Raw genomic sequence first — 25,063 nt, 5'->3', positions numbered from 1 at the left:
TTTTGAAGAGATAATACTGATAATACAGAGCTAATATATATATTATGTTTTCCAAATAATATGCTTGATAGTTGGTTAAGTATAGGAAATTTTGGACATCGAGGGAAACGTTCTGCAATTCATGATGAAACTAGTTGATATAGTTCATGGAATGAAACAACATAATCTCTTCAGAAGAAAAATGGTCTTTTTTGGTATTGGTTTAGTTGAGTTCTCATGAAATGAAGATACTAAAAAGAGGGTTATGAAAGTGAAAATGTTGTGGAGAAGCGACTGTTATTATTATACTGTAGACATGATTTTCAAGTTGTTATTATTGCTGTTATTATTACTGTAGACATGATTTTTAATTTATCAGAAAGCTGCACATGAGACATATCACTTGGCTTATGGAATATAAGATAAACGTAAGCACATATGGTATCTTATGCAAATAAACATTCAACTTCATCAAAAAGACATGAATAAATAAGGTCACTATGAAGCAAATGTGGTTACCCTCTTATCCAAGTATTTTCATCAATGATTACATTACCCATATTTGGGATTGAATTGAGATTTTGAAAATTGAGTTGAGATTCTCACATTTCTTTTTCTGCTGAATCGTAATTTACGAGATAAATATAAATATTTTGATATTTTATAATACGAAGAAAAAAAACATCGTGAACATTAGTCATGAGCTTAAGATTGACTTTTTTTTTTGACTTGGTCCAGTTCAAGGTTTCGATCGTGTTTTTTTTTCCCACCCGAACCGGAGATTCGATTTATCTTTTTCTTTTAGCTAATCAAACTAAGTTTGTTATTTATTTATTTTTTCAAAGGGAGGAGTAATTTGTAATAATATAATTTTTCTAAACCTTTTATATTTTTAATGAACATGGTATACATTAATATAGGCACGCACTCAATTAGAATCCTTTTTGCATATTGATAGATTTCTTAGTCGGTGGATTCAAATGAACTTCGTAACTATTCTTGAATCCATCTAGAGTCTAAGGATCTGTATGATTGATCATACAAGGAACAATGCAACATGTTCACGAAAAAAAGAGTTGGTGGTGCGTGTACTAGATATCCTCTCATTTTTAAGAAGATGCACACTCATTATTCTTATTTTTTTAAAGTTTAAAAGCAGAGGACAATGATCCGATCCCACTTGGTCCAAAACTTTTAGATTTAGATCACGATATTGTTTAAACCATTTAACATTAGTCATTTCCCTGTCCAGTCCTCTTGAATACTTAAATTTCTTTTCCTATGATTATTCCGAATTTTCACAAATTTCTTTTGAAAGAATTTCCTTTCCCCTCTCTCTGCATAAGATAGCTCTTATTTTTTCCTTTTCTTTTTCTTCCTCTTCTTCTTATGATTGAGAACTGACTTGATTAAAGCCACCTAGTAAAATCCAAGTCACCTTATTGTACTTAACCCTTGCAATCTCTTTTAAATGTGATTAAGTCCAACTTGTCCAAAAAAAATATATGATTAAGTCAAACTTCTCCCAAAATAAAGTTGTTAACAGGATTTTATGGAGGTTCCATTTGTAAATTTGAAGCCCACTTCCATGCTCTCATCTCTGGGAGGGCTTCTACATAATCTGAGCGAGCGGCGATGGTTTTTTCTTTTTTTAATTTCAAGTTTTTCTTCTAGCATTAGACATTTAGGTCTGTATCTCTTATCAAACAAACACGAGCCCTACCATAAGATTTCTAAATTATGGGGATCTAGATGAAAGTTACGCAACAAAAAAAACAATTAGTTACATGTGAAGAATTTGAATCTGGAAAGAAGATTAAACATCGCAGTTGATGTTGCTTCTGCATTGAATATATTACCTTCACCATGATTGTCAATTACTGATTGCTCACTGTAATCTGAAACCAAGCAATGTCCTTTCTTGATGATGAAATGACTGCCCATGTTGGTGATATTTTCCTTGCTAAGTTCCTTCACAATCATTCAAGTTCTTCCCTATAGCTGAATGAACAAGATGCAAGTTCAATTGCAATAAAGATCTTCATTGGTTATATTTCTCCTGGTAAGAAAATAAAATGCATGCGCTATAACTGTTATTAGTATTTACAAGTAATTCAATTATAATTAATAACATTGTGAATTTTTACGTGATCTTGATTAAGATCTAATTTCTGTCCTGCGTTAAACATAATATGGACTGGGTGGTAAAGTGCCAACCCAAGGTGATGTCTATATCTATGGGATCTTATTTCTAGAGATATGTTTACAAGAAAGAGGACAACTGATAACATGTTTAAAGATGGTCTAAACATCCATAACTTCTATAATATGTATGTATTGCCAGATCATTGAGCAGATAATCGATTCGCGTTTTCTGTTGGATGTAGAAGGAGAACATAATAATGGTAATGCAAGAGATATACAGAAAAAAAATGTCTTGTATAATTCATATTGGAGTGAAATGTTTTTCAGAGTTACTTTCAGATAAAAGTAGCATGATCCAAGTTATTTTGTATGTAGAAGCGGTTAAGAATCGTTTTCATGATGTCATAATGTAACCAAAGAAAAGAACTCATTTCACAGTCCATGTATTCCTCATATGGTACATAACACATGCAAGGATCTCCTTCTCCTGAATGTTTTCAAAGTTAGGTTCCAAAAAGTCAAAGACAGAATTCCAATTGATTGCAATTGGGTTCTCGAAGTACGCTGCCAATTTAGCTAGGTGTTAGAGCATTGCTCGGTCGAACTCGAAAGTGTTGCTATATCAATCTTGTTTGTCAAGTTTAGTTGTCAAAACTATAAGTCTTGATTTCTAGTCTACTTATAGCTAAGTCACGGATTAGGATAGTAAGTGCATTTGAGCATTAAACTTCACGACGTTCATCGATTGAAGATGAAGAACTACTAAGGGGATCTTGTGGAACTTCATCAACAAAAGGTATGTGGAGACTTGAACTCATCTGTCACTCAAAAGTCTATCTACTCTATCTCCTATTTAATACAAAAGTCGTATAGCTATATAGACTTCAATTATACATATTTGATATTTCGAGCTGAGTTTAACTCGCTTACATAGAAATATGTGTCGGTAAGCTTTCGCTTTAACCAAGTTCATCTTATATTCTTGACGAAAGTCAAAATATGATCATGTGAAAATCGTCTGGTAACATATTACATGATTTGTGTGAGACAATCATTTGATGTAGACTCGGAATGTTTCGTATTGATCATTCGATCACTTGAAAATTGCTTTGAAGCTAATAGTTTTTGTGAGACATATATTGTCGTCTTCTAAGAATGTTTCAATGATTGAAATGAGAGTTTAGAACGATTAACCATGATTGGATATAAACACAATATACATACTTACATATGTGTAGTCCAAGACCAGTAATCTAGTATGCATACCCCGTATGCGTACTGGTTGGTCAGGTGCAGTCCGAGAGCTATAGTATCCAAACACGTATGCATACTGGCGAGGTCAGTTGAAGTCCGGGAACCTTGATATGCGTACCCGTACGTGCACTATATTCAACTAAGTACGGGTCGATCCACAGAGACTGGGTGTGTTTGGAGTTTCTAGCTATTTTGGGCTCTAAAATTGCTATTGTTGGGCTTTGAATACCCTTTGAGTAAATTGGGCTTAATGGGTTTGTTGTAATGATGAAGTGCTTTAGGCCTTGGGCCTTTGAATGATTTGGGCCGTGAACTAGAGCTAGGCTTTTTAGCTATGAACCTGGGCTTTTAACCTTTGGAATTGCACTGGGCCTTGGGCTAACAGTGACTGTGAATTGGGCTTTAGGTTTTTGAATAGCACTGGGCCTTGTAACAGTGAACTGGGCCTTTGATTTTGAATTTGGGCTTGGGCTCAGTGTAGTGAACTGAGCCTTAGGCCTTAATCTGAGCTGTGGTCTGGGCCTTGGAGAGGAAGCAGCAGCAGCAGTGGTGGCAGACAGCTGCAAGAGAAGTGGAGTGGCAGCAACAGCTGCAGAAACTCAGATGCAGGAGGCAGCAGCAAGGGAGAACTGGCAGCACCAGGTAGCAGGCCTAGGAGCACCAGCAGCAGTAGCAGTACTGCACAGCAGGGGAAAGAAAGCAGCAGCAGCAAGGAAAAGGCAGCAAGCCAAGGGGAAGAAAACAGTGGAAAATTAGAGCAAAAACAATGACCAATGGCCAAAGGCAGTGGGAAATGATGGCACAAAGGCAGTTAGCCTAAGACAAAGAGTAAAGAAAGAACAAGATACAAAAATAAAATGGCAAGATCCTAGACATACAAATGGAATGGGAGGAGAAGAAGCTTGTCCACTGTTTTGCTCCTAGAATTGACTGTCTTTTAACAGCACAGTCAATCACAAGCAACATTGGACACTAAATTCCCCCCATTTCTCAATGAGCTCAACTTCCATGGATTCTAAACTAAACTTCTACCACTAACAGTGAACAAAACATGTCATTTGAACATTGTAAACCTAAAACTAACAGTCACTTGCATTATACTAACAGACATTAAAACTAAACAGACATTAAATCCACACTGAAAGACTAAACAGACATCAAGCACTAAAACTAAAACTTGCATTATACTAACAGACATCAAACACTAAAATTAACAGACATTGAGCATGAAATTGGAATTGAAATGAAATGCAATGAACATGAAATTAACATCAGGTAAATTGAACTAACAGCAAAGCAAAAAAAAATTGAAATTGAATTAAATTAAGAACCCTAAAATTTTAACAGTTGAAATTGAAATTGGAATTAAACCAAAAATTGAAATTAAACCTAATTGGTAACTTGGCTAGTCCAAGAACACCCCTAACAGTGATACCCAACCCTCAATTTATACCCAAACATTAAAATTAGGGTTTCCCCCAAATCCCAAAAATTAGGGTTCCCAAAATAAAATTTACCCAATTCGACGCTGACCCATGCTCTGCAATTGTTCCCTATGCTCCTCTCCATTCTTCTGATGCCCTAAATCGAGGTGTTGCATCAAACCCACATCTAGGTCAGTGAGATGCGTGTGGGTTAGATACAACAGCTAGGCTTAGGGGGATAGGATGCTGCTGTTGTCGGGTGGCGCTACTGAAGATCAGGGTGTTGTCGGATGGTTGTGGTGGTGGTGTGGTTCGAGAAGAAGGTGTAGCTGGTGGAGGTGATGGAGTTGCAGAGCAGCTCTCTGTTGTTTGGGAAGAAGAGAGGAAGAACCCGATGGAGAAGAAGGGTCCGTTTGTTTTGGGGTAATAGGGTTCGGTTGCTAGGGTGTTGAGCGGGTGTAGCGAGTTTTGATGAACAGCAAGTAAAGAGCGTTGGATGATCCCATATAGATTGAATCGAACGGCTACGATGGAGAGGTATGTGGCGATCGTTGGATTATGAGATACAACAAAATTGACGACACCAGATGGAGTTAGGTGTTGTAGTGTTAAGCGGAAGTATCGAGGTTTGATGCGCAGGCAAAGAAGCGACCGTAGGATCTAAATGTGATCTAATCCGAAGGCTTGGAATTTAGGTACTATGGTGTTTTGCAGGGACTTCAGATTTTGATGAACGATGAAGAAGCGACCATTGGATGATGAAATGGATCCGATCTAACGGCTGAGAATGGAGGCGGGTATGGATATAGAAAATGGGGTTGGGTAAGGGTTTTGGGCCTTGGGTATGCCAAGCCCATATCTTCTTTAAGAACAATTCTTCCTTCTTGAGCCCATTCCTAGCTTTTTGGACGTGCGCTCCATTCTTTGCGGCTTCCTTGCGTAATTTCTTCCGGCTTCTCACTACTCTTCAGCTCTTTTCCGCTCCGCAAGTCATCCAGACTTTATTTATTACCTAAAAATGCAAAATTAAGTAAGAAAAATATTTATTCTTGAAAACAATGAAAATACAGAATATGGGATAAAATGTAGAATTAATGCATAAAAGATGAGTTAAATGCCAAGAAAAATATATAGAAATATGCACTTTTTAGCACTCATCAAATACCCCCAAACCTGAATTTTACTTGTCCTCAAGTAAAACAAAACTAAGGAAATCCTACCTATACCACTGTCGCTGGTTTCTCGAATGCATTTAGCATATGCACTAAGCCTTTTAAACCACTAAGTGTCCCTAGTGGACGAGTGAAGTCTCGTGAAGGTTTGCTTAGAACGTACCTACAAAGTTCTAGGTCAAAATATAAGCTCAGATTCCATCAAATGTGACATGTGCAAAACAGTTTAAGCTCACAGCAAAATGGAGATGTCAATCTAGCTATCGAAGGCACAATCCTAGCACTGATAACAAATAAAGACATGTGATAAGAGTGTAAAGTGTATCTACACATGTGTAAAGAAAGATCTGAAGTTATGACTACTAATCACCAAGAGATAGTTTCTCAGGCTAAGAACCAAGGTCGAAATCTAGCTAGCTGTCCGGACTTTACGAGAATTGTGAATGAGTTGGAGGTATTTCACAATTACTCGCGTTGTACATCAATGGCATACACCCTTCCTTGCTTATTACAATAAAACAACAAAATGACGATTTACATGACTCTTATTTACATTTACTACTCTCTTTTATTTTTGGAACAAGAGAGGATGGAATTGATAAATACTTGATTTTTTTTTGTATTTTTCTGATATATTTTTTTCTTCCTGAATATATACATCGTTTTTTTTTTTTTTTTTTTTTTTTGAATAAGGAAACACTTTTGATACAAATACAAAAGGAAACAAAAGATTACATGACACTTTGCAAGAGGTAGCCCTTTTTGATGCACCCAGTTAAATTCGATGGTTGTCTTTCTTAATGTAACCTCCACCTTCTATCCCAACCAACCAAAGAACAAGCTAGTCAAGTTTCGTTCAGTATTCTAAAGTGATTGGCAATCGTAACTTCCTATCAAACACCTTGAAGATCGAGGCCATACATGTATTGGTAGATCGTGCGCGTGCAAATTTCTTATCACTATGTGAATTGTGCTAGAATCAGGGTGCCTAAATATCTAGACTAAGACTCCTAATAATTAAATATTTGCACAAGAGTCAACATTTCAAGGTAAATGAGCTCCATTTTTATGATTTTTTAATTTTTTTAATTTTTAATTTTGATTTTTCAATTTTTTTGGAATTTTTCAATTTTTTCAAAAAGATGGAGTTTTGTTTTCAATTATGGCATATTATCGTGGTATCTACTCTATACCCCCAAACCTAAACTAAACATTGTCCTCAATGTTTCAAAATATGGAAAAAATTATAATACAACATATGAAGAGGATCATGTTGAGTAGAGAAAAAGGAAAGAGAATACCCGATTTCGGCGAAAGCAATATTAGAACTCCGTTATTCAAGGCAAGAATCCAACATATGTCAGCCGAGATCATATTGGATTTAGAAAAATATATACAAAAGGAACAAAAGGGTTTTTAAGAAATTTTATCTACTGGATTATATACAAAAAATTCACCATACACTAACAATCTAAAGAGTTGAGGATCAACCCAAAAGAAAAAGTGTAGAGGTTTCAACAGCTTCACACAATAATAATATGATAGGCATGCAAGTGAAGCTGTGAAACAAAATGAGCTACCCCCAAACCTGGATTTTACAGAAGATATAATTTTGAAAACAAAATCGCGCAGTTTCGGGGGTTCATCATGCACAAGGTCTAGCTCGAAATGAACTGTGCTAGGGACGGGCAAACATGCTAATTCCAACTGTGGTTCCTCAAATGTATTATACTTATAAGCAAAATAGTCCAAGAGGACTTGGGAAGCACACAGTTCCAAACCTAGGTTGGGCATTATCAGAAAAATTGGTTTTACAATATCGGTACAAACCAAATCTAGGTTGGGTGGAAGGCCATCAGATTGTGACTTAGGTAGAAGAATAGGCATATCATTATCAATCAAATCAAAATCTCCTAACTCATCTACACATGTCACGTCATTCTCACAATCATCAATCAAATTGGCAAGATCACAATCAGAGTCATCAACATCATCAACAAATTTATTCTTATGCATCGGAAAATCAGGAGAAATATCACAATGTGACCTAGGTAGAGAATCAGACACATCAAATATATTTTCAGGCATATTAGTGTCTACAGAAGATTCAACTATTCCTATGTCATGCTCATCTTCACAAAATAATTGTACGAATCCCATGTCAATATCAAAATCATATGAATTACAATGAGTATTAGAAAAAACAACATTCATGAAGGTCGAGGGCGAGAAGCCATATGTTATTGAACCAACAGGTTCCACAATATTTTCATGTTATTCTAACATATCATCATAATCATCATAATCATCATCATGGTAGCATGCATATTGGTCCTCATTAACAGTGGTGGTGTCATTAGTCGATTCATGTTCCTCTAAATTAGGTTCATATTCAACATTATTTACATGAATGGGACTAGACACTTCATTAGGGACAACATACATTTCCTCATGAATTTCCTCCTTTTGTAGGTGAAGCAAAATCTGATCTAAATATGCATGAATTCGTGATGTAGATCTATCGAATTTTTGCTCACTGAGTCTGAAAGCTTCTGTGGTGGAGTCTAAATTCATGGGGGTACAAAATTCTTCATGTTCAAATTGTGGTAATTGGTACATGTGTGCATGGTCATTAGGGTTTACAAAATATTGATCGCAACCCTCAAAGGATTGATTATGGTCCCAATGACTACCATTCTCACAATTTATGGGCATTTCATACCTTGGATTTTCTGTAGATTGCCTAAAATTATGCAAAATATGACAATTCTCAACAGGGTGGTCTAAACTACCACATGCGGGACATGCATAGATTTCAGGTTGCCTAAGAAAATTAGATGTGACAGATTCCTCATGTGATTGCATTTCTAAAGCTGTGATTCGAGCTTCTATTTGATCGATCAGTGATGATTGTGTGAGTGAGGCACTAGCAAAATGTTCATTTTCACGTTGCGATGAATGATGCATGTATGAATAGTCATTAGAGTTCATGTATTGCGGCTCGGGACTTTGAAAATGTCCATTATAATTCCTATAACTATTGACATCATGGAATGGGGGAGGATCACAATGTGAATTTGGCCCGTAAGCAAGTTCTCTAAGTGTTTTGTTTCCACTCCCCGAAGCAGGCCAAAATCTAGACATGATTGGCTCAAAACCTAAGTAACTATGTTACAAAGCTCAAAATTTGGTTTTTAATGGGTTTGGATTTTTGGGAAAAATTTGGTTTTGGTGGGAGACATTTTTTTGTTTTTTTTTTTAAAATTTTGGGAGCAAGTTTGGTTTTAATGGGATAAAGAGGAAAAAATTTGGTTGTAAAAATGGGAGCAAGTAAAATTTGGTTTTTTGAATGGGAGAAAAGTAATTTTTTTTTTTTTTTTTAAAAAAAAAAGAAAAGAAAATAAAATTTGGTTTTTGAATGGGAGCAAGCCCACTGTTGGTTTTGTGTTTGCTTTGGCTCAGCTGGTTTGAAAACGTTTGGTGAAACTGAGTCCAAACTCTCGGCCTAGAATTTGGGTACTCGACCCACTAACGAGTTAACCTAGCGTGATCGGTTACAAGCTCAGCTGGGTTTAAAAACCCAGAATACAAAATACAAGTCCAAATTAAACAAGCTCACAAAAATTAAATACAAGCCCACAAATTAAACAAACAAGCCCACAAATAAATTATTACAAACCCAACAGAAAATAAGAGAAGCCCAAAAATTGGCTTTAATATTACAAGCCCACAATTAAAAAAATTGGAAGCCCACAATTCGGGTTCTCTTAAGTGGGTTACCTTTTAAGCACAGCCCAGCTGCTCTGATATTGTTGCAAAAACCCAGTTGGGTTTTGGTTCTTTTCCTTGGTGGCGTCCCATCAGAGGAAAAACAGGTTCAGAACAGCAGGTCCAACAGCAAATGAAGTGAAGCAGATGCAGATGCAAATGCTATGCAGTGAAATGCAAAAATAGCTAATAAAAAACACAGACCCAAGTCCCCGGCAGCGGCGCCAAAAACTTGGTGGTCCCGGAGATGTGTAAAATTAAGCGTAATAAAACGGGCCTACAGTAATACCGCAAGTGCACGGTCGTCAGTTGTAGCTCGTGCAAGTACGGGTCGATCCACAGAGACTGGGTGTGTTTGGAGTTTCTAGCTATTTTGGGCTCTAAAATTGCTATTGTTGGGCTTTGAATACCCTTTGAGTAAATTGGGCTTAATGGGTTTGTTGTAATGATGAAGTGCTTTAGGCCTTGGGCCTTTGAATGATTTGGGCCGTGAACTAGAGCTAGGCTTTTTAGCTATGAACCTGGGCTTTTAACCTTTGGAATTGCACTGGGCCTTGGGCTAACAGTGACTGTGAATTGGGCTTTAGGTTTTTGAATAGCACTGGGCCTTGTAACAGTGAACTGGGCCTTTGATTTTGAATTTGGGCTTGGGCTCAGTGTAGTGAACTGAGCCTTAGGCCTTAATCTGAGCTGTGGTCTGGGCCTTGGAGAGGAAGCAGCAGCAGCAGTGGTGGCAGACAGCTGCAAGAGAAGTGGAGTGGCAGCAACAGCTGCAGAAACTCAGATGCAGGAGGCAGCAGCAAGGGAGAACTGGCAGCACCAGGTAGCAGGCCTAGGAGCACCAGCAGCAGTAGCAGTACTGCACAGCAGGGGAAAGAAAGCAGCAGCAGCAGCGAGAAAAAGGCAGCAAGCCAAGGGGAAGAAAACAGTGGAAAATTAGAGCAAAAACAATGACCAATGGCCAAAGGCAGTGGGAAATGATGGCACAAAGGCAGTTAGCCTAAGGCAAAGAGTAAAGAAAGAACAAGATACAAAAATAAAATGGCAAGATCCTAGACATACAAATGGAATGGGAGGAGAAGAAGCTTGTCCACTGTTTTGCTCCTAGAATTGACTGTCTTTTAACAGCACAGTCAATCACAAGCAACATTGGACACTAAATTCCCCCCATTTCTCAATGAGCTCAACTTCCATGGATTCTAAACTAAACTTCTACCACTAACAGTGAACAAAACATGTCATTTGAACATTGTAAACCTAAAACTAACAGTCACTTGCATTATACTAACAGACATTAAAACTAAACATACATTAAATCCACACTGAAAGACTAAACAGATATCAAGCACTAAAACTAAAACTTGCATTATACTAACAGACATCAAACACTAAAATTAACAGACATTGAGCATGAAATTGGAATTGAAATGAAATGCAATGAACATGAAATTAACATAAGGTAAATTGAACTAACAGCAAAGCAAAAAAAAATTGAAATTGAATTAAATTAAGAACCCTAAAATTTTAACAGTTGAAATTGAAATTGGAATTAAACCAAAAATTGAAATTAAACCTAATTGGTAACTTGGCTAGTCCAAGAACACCTTTAACAGTGATACCCAACCCTCAATTTATACCCAAACATTAAAATTAGGGTTTCCCCCAAATCCCAAAAATTAGGGTTCCCAAAATAAAATTTACCCAATTCGACGCTGACTCATGCTCTGCAATTGTTCCCTATGCTCCTCTCCATTCTTCTGATGCCCTAAATCGAGGTGTTGCATCAAACCCACATCTAGGTCAGTGAGATGCGTGTGGGTTAGATACAACAGCTAGGCTTAGGGGGATAGGATGCTGCTGTTGTCGGGTGGCGCTACTGGAGATCATGGTGTTGTCGGATGGTTGTGGTGGTGGTGTGGTTCGAGAAGAAGGTGTAGCTGGTGGAGGTGATGGAGTTGCAGAGCAGCTCTCTGTTGTTTGGGAAGAAGAGAGGAAGAACCCGATGGAGAAGAAGGGTCCGTTTGTTTTGGGGTAATAGGGTTCGGTTGCTAGGGTGTTGAGCGGGTGTAGCGAGTTTTGATGAACAGCAAGTAAAGAGCGTTGGATGATCCCATATAGATTGAATCGAACGACTACGATGGAGAGGTATGTGGCGACCGTTGGATTATGAGATACAACAAAATTGACGACACCAGATGGAGTTAGGTGTTGTAGTGTTACGCGGAAGTATCGAGGTTTGATGCGCAGACAAAGAAGCGACCGTAGGATCTAAATGTGATCTAATCCGAAGGCTTGGAATTTAGGTACTATGGTGTTTTGCAGGGACTTCAGATTTTGATGAACGATGAAGAAGCGACCATTGGATGATGAAATGGATCCGATCTAACGGCTGAGAATGGAGGCGGGTATGGATATAGAAAATGGGTTTGGGTAAGGGTTTTTGGCCTTGGGTATGCCAAGCCCATATCTTCTTTAAGAACAATTCTTCCTTCTTGAGCCCAATCCTAGCTTTTTGGACGTTCGCTCCATTCTTTGCGTCTTCCTTGCGTAATTTCTTCCGGCTTTTCACTACTTTTCTGCTCTTTTCCGCTCTGATATTCATCCAAACTTTATTTGTTACCTAAAAATGCAAAATTAAGTAAGAAAAATATTTATTCTTGAAAACAATGAAAATACAGAATATGGGATAAAATGAAGAATTACTGCACAAAAGATGAGTTAAATGCCAACAAAAAGGGATAAATATATACATTATTTGGCACTCATCAGTTATAGTGTTCATGAATTGATTCGAGTGAATCAAAAAAGATTTTGCTTCAATTATGTCTTGTATACTTCTATGAGAATATAAACAATTGACCAACTCTAGAACTAGTTTCATTTGAGTCATTTGAACTAGTTATGGTTAAGATGAATATGTTGATATGAAAGTGTTCATATGGCTAACTTCGGTTAACTATTGTTGAGCCAACAAGGTGCACACGTTTAGGTACGGTTACTGATATCTAAATGAAGTCACTTTTCATTTGTGTGTAACAAGATAAGTTCGATCTAACGGTTGAAATATATTAGCTTGAATGTAATCAAGTTTTCATCTAATGGTGAATATCGAATGCTTTGTCACCAAGGTAAAATTGATTGCAAACCCTGATTTAACGACTATATAAGAGATAACTATATCAACTGGGAAACCTAATCCCTATACCTTCTGTGTGATACTAGTTGCGACTAAAGTCGATTCTCCTTTAACCTTAAGGTTTTCTAAAACCCAGTAGGTTAACGACTTGAAGACTTCATTGGGATTGTGAAGCCAGACCCAACTATTTTCTCTGTAGTTGCGTGTTCTGATCTTGCTGTTTTCTATCGTGATTGAGTACTATCTTCTCTAAGATTGGACCGAGATTTAATCTCCGATAGGCAAGATAAAAAGTAGTCACAAACATCTTCATATCATCGTTTGTGATTCCACAATATCTTTTTTTCCTACCATACGATTAAGATTATTGTGAGGTGATTGATATTTTTAGGCTGTTTTTCGGGAATATAAGTCCGGTATATCAATTTGTTCCTGTTCACCTTGATTTATCAAAAGACGGAACAAAACTCATAGGTATATCAGTGGGAGACAGATTTATCTATTCAATAGAATTTTCTGTGTGAGACAGATTGGTTTATCAAGTCTTCGACTTTAGGTCGTAGTAACTCTTAGTTGTAGGTGAGATCATCTAAGGGAATCAAGCACGCAGAATCCGGCGTAGTTTTAGAGGCGTAAGGAACGCTACTGTACCTTGATCAGTGTGAGATTGGTTAGGGCTCAACTACATTCCTGTCCAAAGCTAACTTGGAGTGGGCTAGTGTCTGTAGGGGCTTAATATAGTGTGGTGTTCAGATCTGGACTAGGTCCTGATGTTTTTCTGCATTTGTGGCTTCCTCGTTAACAAAATTTTTGGTGTCTGTGATATTTCTTTTCAGCATTATATTTGTTTATATAATTGAAATATCACAGGTTGTGCGTAAGTTCAATCAATTATGAATCCAACCTTTGGTTGTTGATTAAATTTATTGACACTTGGATATGGGTTTTTGATACCGTCCAAGTTATTTCTTATATTCAATCGGGCACACAAATTCCTATTTGTTTGATTGCATATTGAATTGAGAAATTGAGATATAAATCATTGATATACTTTTCTTAAGATTGAGTCTGACTATCCAGTTGATTCTCTTGAAAGTATATTGAAGTTCGTGCACACAGATTACTAAGCGAAATATTGGGTGTGGTTGTTAGACCACCGCTTTTTCAATTGGTATCAGAGCAGGCAATCACTATAAACCTAATAAGTTTGTGTTTGACTGATCCCTAAAGCCTGTCCCTATGAGAAACTTCCATGGGAAATTTTCTCTAGGCATCTATAACGCACGCCAGAATTTCTTAAACTGTTCACAACTTATCATACATTAGACCTTTGGTCTCTCATGATAATCTCATTCCATCTAAGATTTTGGAAAACTTAGATGATGAGGAACAGTCTAAAATAAAAAATAAAAGCTATTCTAAGAAAAATCATTCGATAAAACGTGGTCAAACCTCAAAGTTTTTAAGGAATACTATCGGGATGGATCAATGGATAAAGATCTATTTAGAGATTTTGAAAGCGTTTTTAAATTCTTAGAGAAACTTAATTCAACTGAGGAAAAGAATCGTTCCGATAAAAGTTCTGTACCTTTCAAATCATGTACTCATGATGTACGTACAATGCTTACTACCAACTCATGTGAAATTGACAAAAAGATTTCTGGTGATGTCGGTATAGGTCCTAATTATCGGAAAACGTCATTCCTTGGTCATAAGAAAAATATTTAATAAATTCTATTAACCCTGAGTATCATCATTACTATGATTATACTTCTGGTACATTTCACAAATATCAACCGGAAAAGTTGTATGAGAATCTCTCTGCACATCTAGCCTCTTGGTAACAAGATCGGCTCTACATTTGTATATAACTTGATATGGGGAAAGTAACGATTTGATTATTGTTTGTGTTTTGGTTAAATTTATTTCAAATCTTTTTTCTCTGAGGAAAAATTCCTTGACAAGTTTTATTCTTTATCCAAGGTTAATTAATGTGATATAGTATTTTCTAGTATCCTTTTACTGCACAATACAAATCCTTTCAGTGTGCGAACCTTGGCTGTTGAATGCTTTAAGAAATACTGCTTTCCTTTTATGGGTCTCGATTCATGAATGGGTCCAAGCCCATATTTTGGTATATAAGAAGTATGTTACGCGTACCCTTGTTCTTCCTTCTCTAGTCCGCGTACGTGAACTTTTCTAGGGTTCATGTATCATCTCCATTAAAATTCATCTTTGGAGAGTAAAAGTGATTAAGGGTCTCATGGGAAATTTCAAGGTTTCAAAGAAGGTTTCAAAAAACTTGGATACATCATCTTCTATCATGACTATACCTCAAAATCAAGATTATATTAGATTTGTCAATGATTCTAGTAATAATATATTTGAAAGAATTTCTTCTAGTGGTTTCATTATAGAAAAGAAATTGGATGTGGTTAGTGGTCATAAAGAAGATTTGTTTTTTTTTGAAAAATTTAATCTTGGAAACATCTTTAATGGTCTTGGTGAATGTTTTGACACTCTCACCAGAATCTTCTATGCTAACATCCATGATGTTGATCATGATGACATGGAATTCAAGACCATGATAAATAGAGAAAAAATTCTTGTTAATAGAGAGTTGATTTCAAGGATTACCAAAATTCCTTTGGGTAATTTTCGCCTTCCTAGACTAAGGGAAGAAAGACCATCTTATGAAACCATTTCTAATGGTCTTTGTGGCAAGAGTGTTGATTGGATCAAAGGAAAATTTGCTACTAATTATATTAGTCTTGCTTTGATGTCTTTCGGAAAACTTGGTATATCTAACCTTTGTACCTCCACAATTGAGAATTCCTGATGGAGTCGTGAGTTTTTGGAGTTAGTCTATTTCCTTTAATTAGGTTCTAAAAGTCTTGATATTTTTGGATTCATCATTCTTCAAATGCTATCATTGACGTCATCCAACAAGAAGTTAGGCTTTCCTTGCTTAATTGAGAAAATTTGTCGAGCATATTCTATTGCTCCTATTGGCAACTCCATTGGAACTCCCAAACGTGTTCGTCTTTTTACTTTAGAACGTATGAAGGAGAATGCTTGTAAAAGGAAAAGATATGATTCCCTTGACGGTTCTTGTTATCCTGCCACCTTGAGTCTTCTTCATCAAATTCACAAGGGTGTGTGTAAGATCAATTCCAAGGTAAAACACGTGCAAGAACAATTACATGTGATTGCCATTAAATTTTCGAGATGAAAGAAGATATGTATAGGATTCAAGCCTCTTGGATGGTTTCCGATGATGATTAAAATCTTTATCTCTCGTTATTTTGTCTAGGAAACTTTTTATGAGAATTTATTCTTGTGTTTTAAGAAGGATAACTAGGGTTTGGAATAACAATTATTGTGAGTCCACATAGCTATTGCCAACGATTTTCATCTTGCAATGTTTTTAGATTTATTTACTTAAATCTAAAGTTTATTTGGAAGATGATTTTGCAATATTAATCTTTATGGTTTTGTATATTGCAACTTGATATGGGATATGTGTTTGTGTCCGTGAACTGTGATTGTCCCATATATGCTCAAAAGTTAAGTATATCATATGTCTTTATTGATAAAAGATAGAATGAACTTTTGACAACAAAAGTTAAGCCTATTATGTCATTATGCAAATATTGATGAAGATAGGATGAACTTTTGTCTACAAAGATTAAGTCTTTTATATGTCTTTATGAAAATATTGATGAAAAATACAATGAATCTTTGAATATTCCGCAATATTGGTCTTTCCCTGATCCACATCAAATACTGTGTGTTTCTGTAAGTTCTCTTATGTAAGCATTTCCGGTTAAATTAATCATGGGTTCTCTTGTGGTTAATTTAGTTGAGTTTTTTGGATACAAATTCATGTTTCATGTGATTTGTTAATGTCCAAAGAAATCATTCTTTCTTGTAAAAGTAAGGTCTCTCTTGTTGTTCTTTCGGGAATGAGATTTTATAGAGGAGAGTTCTTAATTGTGCTTGTTCTTAATTGCCAAATCTTTGTGGGGGGGGGGGGGGGGGTGCGACTGTTGAATATTTTAGGAGTTTACTTGTATCGTTATTAACTCCTTGATGAGTACATTTAGTTTCGACTATATGATTGCATCTAAACAAAGTTGATATGTTTTCTTTTGGTCATGAAGAATCTCAATGATAATTTCATTAGGATCCCACTAGTTTTCGAACCTTTGCCAATTTATATTGACAAAAAGGGGGAGAATTAATGTGTAGTTCACACTACAAATACATATGGTTTACGGATCATAATGTAAGGGGGAGTGGTTTTCATGTGAGATAAAGTATTGACCAAGGGGGAGTGATACATATCACCATAGTATTGTTGTCAAAGTTGTGATACAATTGGATTTGATGTTGTGTAATAATACTATGACACTGTATAACAATACTAAAACATCTTGTTTTAATATGTTGTTATAGCTACGGATCTTTAACAACTATGATGCTGAGTTGGACACGTACAAAATCACTGGAGTACTTGGAAGTGACGAATATTTCGAGTAATGTTGAAGAACCAAGGAAATTAAGCATTTGGAAGAGAAGCTACACAGTTTATTTATTTTGTAATCCATATGTATTGATAGTTTTGTCACTAAAATTGACAAAGGGGGATATTGTTAGAGCAAGCGTTGCTATCTCAATCTTGTTTGTCAAGTATAGTTGTCAAAACCATAAGTCTTTATTTCTAGTCTACTTATAGCTAAGTCTCGTATTATGATAGTAAGTGTAGTTGAGCATTAGACTTCACGACGTTCATCGATTGAATACGAAGAACTACAATGGGGAGCTTGTGGAACTTCATCAACAAAAGGTATGTGGAGACTTGAACTCGTCTATCACTCAAAAGTATATCTACTCTATCTCCTATTTGAGGAAAAAGTCGTATAGCTATATAGACTTCAATTATACACATTTGATATTTCGAGCTGAGTTTCACTCGTTTACACATTTTTGTCGAAATATGTGTTGGTAAGCTTTCGCCTTAACCAAGTTAATCTTATATTCTTGACGAAAGTCAAAAGATGATCATGTGAAAATCGTATGGTAACATCTTACATGATTTTTGTGAGAGTCATTTGATGTAGGCTCGGAATGTTTCGTATTGATCATTCAATCACTTGAACATTTCTTTGACGCTAATAGTTTGTGTGAGACAGCTATTGTTGTCTTCTAAGAATGTTTCAATGATTGAAATAGGAGTTTATAACGATTAACAATTATTGGATATAAACAAAGTATGAGTACTTACATATGTATAGTCCAAGACCGGTAATCTAGTATGCATACCCGTATGCGTACTGGTTGCTCAGGTGAAGTCCGGGAGCTATAGTATGCATACCCGTATGCGTACTGGCGAAGTCAGTTGAAGTCCGGGAACCTTGGTATGCGTACCCGTACGCGCACTATATTCAACTGAGTTCGGATGTGAACGACAGTAGTTTGCATACTGGCGAACACAGTCCAAGCCCGACTACTTAGGTATGCTTACCCGTTTCCATACTTGAGTAGGTTATGTTCTAAAATCGGTTTGTTCATGATCTAATACATTTAAATATTAAGGAATGAAATATTTTGCAAACCGTGGCTAAAATGTTCATGAATTGATTCGAGTGAATCAAAATCGATTTTGCTTCAATTGTGTCTTGTATACTTCTATGAGATTATAAACAATTGAAAAACTCTAGAACTAGTTATGGTTAAGATGAACATAGTTGATATGAAAGTGTCCATATGGATAACTTCGGTCAATTATTGTTGAGGCAACAAGGTGCACACGTTTAAGTACGGTTACTCATATCTAAATGAAGTCACTTCTTATTTGTGTGTAACAAGCTAAGTTCAATCTAACGTTGAAAGATATTAGCTTGAGTCTAATCAGGTTTTCATCTAATGGTGAATATTGAATGCTTTGTTACCAAGGTAACATTGATTTCAAACCCTGATTTGAAGACTATATAAGCGAAAACTCTAGGAACTGGTAAACCTAATCCCCACACCTTATGTATGATTCTAGTTGCGACTAGAGTCGATTCTCCTTTAACCTTAGGTTTTTCTAAAACCCAGTAGGTTAACGACAAGACTTCATTGGGATTGTGAAGCCTAACCCATCTATTTTATATGTATTTCCCTGTTCTGATCTTGTTGTTTTGTATCGTGATTGAGTACTATCTTCTCGAAGATTGGCTCGAGTTTTAATCTCTGACAGCTAAGATAAAAAGTAGTCACAAACATCTTCATCTCAGAGTTTGTGATTCCACAATATCTTGTGTCGATACCATGCGATTAAGATTATTATGAAGTGATAGATATTTCTAGTCTGTTCTTCGGGAATATAAGTACGTCAGGTATATCAATTGGTTCCTGTTCACCTTGATTTATCAAAAGATGGAACAAAACTCATAGGTATATATGTGGGAGACAAATTTATCTATTCAATAGACTTTTCTGTGTGAGACAGATTGGTTTATCAAGTCTTCGACTTTGAGTTGTAGCAACTCTTAGTTGTGGGTGAGATCATCTTAGAGAATCAAGTGCGCAGAATCCGGCGTGGTTCTAGAGGCATAAGGAACGCGAATGTACCTTGATCAGTGTGAGATTGGTTAGGGCTCAACTACATTCCAGTCTGAAGTTAACTTGGAGTAAGCTAGTGTATGTAGCGACTTAATACAGTGTAGTGTTCAGATCTAGACTAGGTCTCGGGGTTTTTCTGCATTTGCGGTTCATCGTTAACAAAACTTCTGGTGTCTCTGTTTTTTTTCCGCATTGTATTTGTTTATATAATTGAAATATCATAGGTTGTGCGTAAGTTCAATCAATTGTGAATCCAACCTTGGGTTGTTGATTAAATTGATTGATACTTGGATATTGGTTTTTGATACCGTCCAAGTTATTTCTTATATTCAATCGGGCTCGCAAATTCCTATTTGTTTGATTGCATATTGAATTGAGAAATTGAGATATAACTCTTTGATATACTTTTCTTAAGATTGAGTTTAACTGTCTAGTTGATTCTCTTGAAAGTATATTGGAGTTAGTCCATACAGATTGCTAAGAAAAATATATTGGGTGTGGTTGTTAGACCCCGCCTTTTCACTAGGGCCACCTGAATTTTATTTCATGGTAGGACTTGCTTTATCCTCACTTTGGAAGGCCGGGAGTTAGTTATTATCGATTGAGTTGGTTGTCCATGAGAGCCTTCTCCTTTTGTAAATTGAGGCGGATTTGGTTTCGTCCAAGCTTCTTTTGTAAATGGGAAAATTAGGCGCAGGCCCAAAAAAAATAATATTCTCATTGTCAGACCAACAATTAATTTTAGGTACCGTGACACGCATAAGGAATTTATGATATATAAAGTTTATAAGGAATTTAGTTTTTGGATCTAAATATATATTCTCGTAAAAGGAATGAAATATATATTGGTTTTCTTAATTATACAAATTTATTTAATGTTTTAGATCGGGTCCCGTTAAAAATAACTTTATTAATATAAGAAAATTAAGGGTATAGAAGCTGGACACAATTTTGAAACGGACGAAAATGGAATAGACGACGGTCTTTTTGAAACAGAGGGAGTAGTAAACATCCTAGTTTTGGGGATCAAAGAAGGCAAAAATGCTCTGGTCTTGGGATCTATCCTACTCTCGGGGATCTATGCTAGTTTGAAGATGAAGAATGTTTCTTAAACTATCCTCTCGATCCAGTCCTGATTCAAATTGCGCATTATGTGCACCAAGTTGAATGGATAAGTTCTCCGTACAAAAAACACAATTATTGATTACAAACTTATTCATGTAATATTAGAGGAATTATGCATATGCATATAAAGAACCATAACTTTAGTTACTTACGGTTGACAATCTTTTGGAAAACAAATGTGAACGAGACTGAGTTTCCTTTTCACATATGGATGATCTGAACCAAATGATACACATCATATTAACCCAAAGGGATATAACCAATATATCAAAGAGATTAACAACATAAATACTTGGCATTTTGCCGCCATTCTTTCACTAGAGTATCTGCAAAAATTCGTAAAGTTTACATTTCGTAGAAGAAAGACGTCGTGTTTTATTATCAACCAAGAAATCTGTTACATATTCACTCGTATGATGATAATCAAGTTTAATGTTAATGATTAAATTCACTTATATTAACTCAAAATCAAAACAAAATCAGATTTTAGAGTTTAAAAATAAAGTTTGGAGATGGTAGAGAAGTTTTAACCCAAAGTGAAGGTCAAACCCAATCAATTGAAGAAATTAACCAACAAAGTGAAAACCCAATACCTGAAAATGACCAGGTATACTTCTAAATTAGTCCCAACTAATTACGGTTGGCATTTCGCTCGTAACCAACCGTAATTCATAGTTACGGTTCGTAAAAGATGAACTACCAACCGTAGCTGGTTAAATTTGGGGAAAAACCCAATTATAAACCAGTTACGGTTGGTAACTAAATGCTCGATACCAACCGTAACTGAGTTACGGTTGGTAACCAAAAATAGCTACCAACCGTAACTGAAGAAAATTTTCAGATATAAGAACATACAGTTGGTAATTGAACTATTACCAACCGTAACAACATCAAATTCTCCAGTTACGGTTCGTAATAGAGTTAAAATCAACCGTAGCTCAGATAAACCCTGAAATTTGAATTTCAATTTTCACCCAAAATCCTAATTTCTGATAGAAATAAAACTTAAATCGAACAAAATAAACTAAATCCTAACTGGATTTTTCATAATATACCTCATATAAGTCATTACACTTGATTAATTTTCGAATCGCTGATTAATCGAAGACGATGAAATTTCCAGTTTTAATGGAGGTTACAGTTGATGGAGGAGAAGAGAAGATGAAAAAAAAAAAACTGATTTGATTTTTTTTGATTCATTAGATTTAAAAAAAATTGATTTGATTTTGATTGATCTAAGGTGAAAAGGGTAATCTAGTCAATTTATATTCCTTTAGGACATCCCCTAACCAACTAAAAGGACATTACCATCACAGTGACGCCCCTCTACTAAATCATGCCGCCATATACCAAGGTTGTAATTATTTGAGGCTTTTAATGAATTTTTGACCTAGCTAAAAAAACGTGTTCCTTATATGGAGTAACAATTAATTTGGAATTGCACTCTAGATTTCGTATCTTGGTGAATGCCTCTTTCTTAATGAATGACTCTGCAAGACCATGTGGTTCTTACTATTGATCCTGCCTTTATTAATAATTTTCGAACTAAGAGCTGTGAAAGAAAAAGATTAACAATACCAACAATTGCAAAATAGAAATAATAAGAAGTGTTTCTTCATAGGAAATAACTTCAAAAGGCTAGCTAGAACAAGAGTTATGCTACACAACACACACAATGAGGAATTATTACGTTTCTTCTAGATGAACTTTAGAACAACCTTAAAACATGAATGTCATTAATTAACTGGTGGTATTTAGGAATCAAAACCAAGCCTTAAAACTCTATCATGTCACCACCTGAATTATTACGGTTTGGGTAGAGTTGAATTTGTAATTATAATCCACAAGTTAAAAATAATTTGTCAGTTGGATTTGAAGGAAAATAAGTTACTTTTTGTATTCAATCGATATGACTTTTGGAAACAATCAAATTTGTTCGAGATGATGTCCATCTAAATTTATGAGAAGAAAAAGTACAAAACAACAGATAGTACATCTCGCATGGCTTGACATAAATAGCCGATACCTAGTCCAGACTTCTCAGAGTCATTTACATTCCTTTGCAGTGCACTTCTTTTTCGTCTATTCAACTCCCAACCTAGCCGTCAACTGCTTGCATGCACCAACTGTTTAAACTTGAAAGCCTGGAACGAAAACAGTTGAAGAAAACTAAAAGCGCATAGGTGGACAATGCAATACTATGATCAGTGATCGGAAACCTTCTCGGATGTGTGGTGGACATCAATGATAGCATCATCGGGGATATATTTACCCCAGAACCAATGTTTTTTCCATATATTGTTCATTTCTTCAATTGGTACATTCTTTGTCTCAGGCAAGAAGAAGAAAATGAAGAGAGTCATTATCAAGACGAATCCGCCAAAGAAGAAGAATAGACCAAACTTCATGTGACAAAGCATGGTAAGGAATGCTTGGGCAATGATAAAGGTAAAGAACATGTTGACTGATACGTTGATGGCTTGTCCTGCTGATCTGATCTCTAGAGGGAAGATTTCACTTGGAACCAACCAACCCAAGGGCCCCCATGACCATGCAAATGCCGCAACATAAGCACAGATCAAGAACAATACCAGATATGAGCTGGACTTGGACATGGATCCAACACCTTCTACACCAAACTTCATGCCGAGTATGACTCCTACTAAGATCTGACAGATGAGCATCTGAATTCCACCTTCGAGGAATAACATTCTTCGACCAACTCTGTCGACTGTGCCAATGGAAACAAAAGTGGCAAACATATTGACGAGTCCAGTGATAACGGCGGACATAAGTGCCGCATCATCACCGAAGCCTATAGTCTTAAAGAGGACTGGTGCATAAAACATGATGACGTTGATACCAGTGAACTGTTGGAAGAACGGAATCATAATTGACATGATGAGTTGAGGCCTGTATCTTGGCTGAAGTATGTTCCTCCATGGATGTTCAATCTTCTTTGCTGCTTCGCTTGCCTCGATAAGGTCTTGAAATTCTTCTTCAACTTCTTGGTTTCCTCGGATTTTCTGCAACATGGTTTTAGCCTTCTCTTGATGACCTCTTTCGAGGAGTGAATTTGGAGTGTCCGGAAGGAAAATGGCACCAACAGTCATTATGATTGCTGGTACAGCTGCGAGAGCCAATGAAACTCTCCATCCGTATCCACCCTTGATCTTGGCTGTACCGTAGTTCACCAGATTTGCTGCCAATATTCCGATTGTGATAGCTAATTGAAATCCCATGTTAAGGGCTCCTCTCAGTTTTGCAGGTGCCATCTCGGACAAATAAACTGGAACAGACTGGTTGGCATATCCTACACCTATACCGAGTAATATTCTGCCGAGGATAAGCATCGTGACATTCGTGGCAGCACCGTTTAGGGCCGAACCGATTAAAAATATAATTCCTCCTGTAAGCATAGAAACTTTTCTCCCGAAGATTCTTGTTGTTATAGAAGCAGCAAATGAAGCAACCAAAGCCGCAACATATAGAGAAGAAGTAAAGCTTGTTAACAACTGACTGTCAAATTTGCAGTACTGATTTGTTTTACCGGTATCATCTTGCATCTTTTTATATACGGAAGGAAAGAACTTCTCTAAAAACACATCCATTGACGTTACTCCTCCTGAAATTCCCAAGTCATAACCAAAGATGAGGCCACCAGTTGCAGCTACCAGACAAGTCATGAGCACAAACATGGTAATTTTTCCACCATAATCCTTTGTATCTGCTTGAATTACCATACCTCCTGCCATTTTACTGCAATTTAAAAAAAAATGGAAAGGGTTTTTTCTTTTCTCTCCCGACCAAACTTGTATGGAACAGAATCTTGGAAAGCAACAGTTTAGTAGTTCGGCTGAAACACCCAAGATATTTGTTGAATGATTAACAATGACGATGAGGATTTGAAACCTCATATACTGTTTATATATCATGAAAATGCCATCTAAAATTAGTCCTTGTTAGCTGTTGTTTTTGTTCATAACTAAAATTTTACTGAAAATAGCCATTATCTTGTTTGATCAATACTTATCCATTTTCGTACGACTACTCTTGGATCACTAGTTTTTAACCTTAAATCCTATCTTTACCTAAATTGTTTTGTTGGATAAGTGGATTGTATAGATATATGTTTTAATCTCATAGCTGTATTCCTTCTCTCTATTACAAGATAAATGATAAGTTGGTTACATTCGTGATAAGTAAACTGAAATAGATTTATTAGCACAAAATGCCAACTCATTGTGGTTTGGTTGGATGATAAGCAAACTAAAAATGGAAAAATGTTGTTTTTTGGATAATAACTCCATGAGAAAATAATTATAATTATCCTGATATAATTAATAGTAAAAATAATAAATATGAGGAAAAAAACGTTGATGGAGCTGTATAGATGACCTGTTTGAGATGTCTATTAGTCTATAGGATATAGAGATATGAAGGGGTGCGCT

The 25,063-nt window shown here is 36.1% G+C and overlaps 1 protein-coding gene across 2 annotated transcripts; it reads right to left on the bottom strand.

The window, feature by feature from the left end:
• Nucleotides 1–13,062: 13,062 nt before the first annotated feature.
• LOC113273428 (sugar transport protein MST6-like) lies at nt 13,063–24,367 on the bottom strand. Of its 2 annotated transcripts, XM_026523148.1 has the most exons (2): nt 22,865–24,367; nt 13,063–13,095 (listed from the first exon to the last, which is right to left on the bottom strand). In XM_026523148.1, the coding sequence occupies exons 1-2, from the start codon at nt 24,365–24,367 to the stop codon at nt 13,063–13,065; spliced, it is 1,536 nt and encodes a 511-aa protein (XP_026378933.1). The 2 variants fall into 2 exon arrangements, with proteins under 2 accessions (XP_026378933.1, XP_026378932.1); XM_026523147.1 differs by lacking the exon at nt 13,063–13,095 and having other exon boundaries at nt 22,638–24,367.
• Between the last annotated feature and the right edge of the window lie 696 nt (nt 24,368–25,063).

Source organism: Papaver somniferum, chromosome 4 (genome assembly GCF_003573695.1).
Source record: "Papaver somniferum cultivar HN1 chromosome 4, ASM357369v1, whole genome shotgun sequence".
Classification (NCBI taxonomy): domain Eukaryota; kingdom Viridiplantae; phylum Streptophyta; class Magnoliopsida; order Ranunculales; family Papaveraceae; genus Papaver; species Papaver somniferum.
This window is presented reverse-complemented; position numbering and strand designations above follow the sequence as displayed.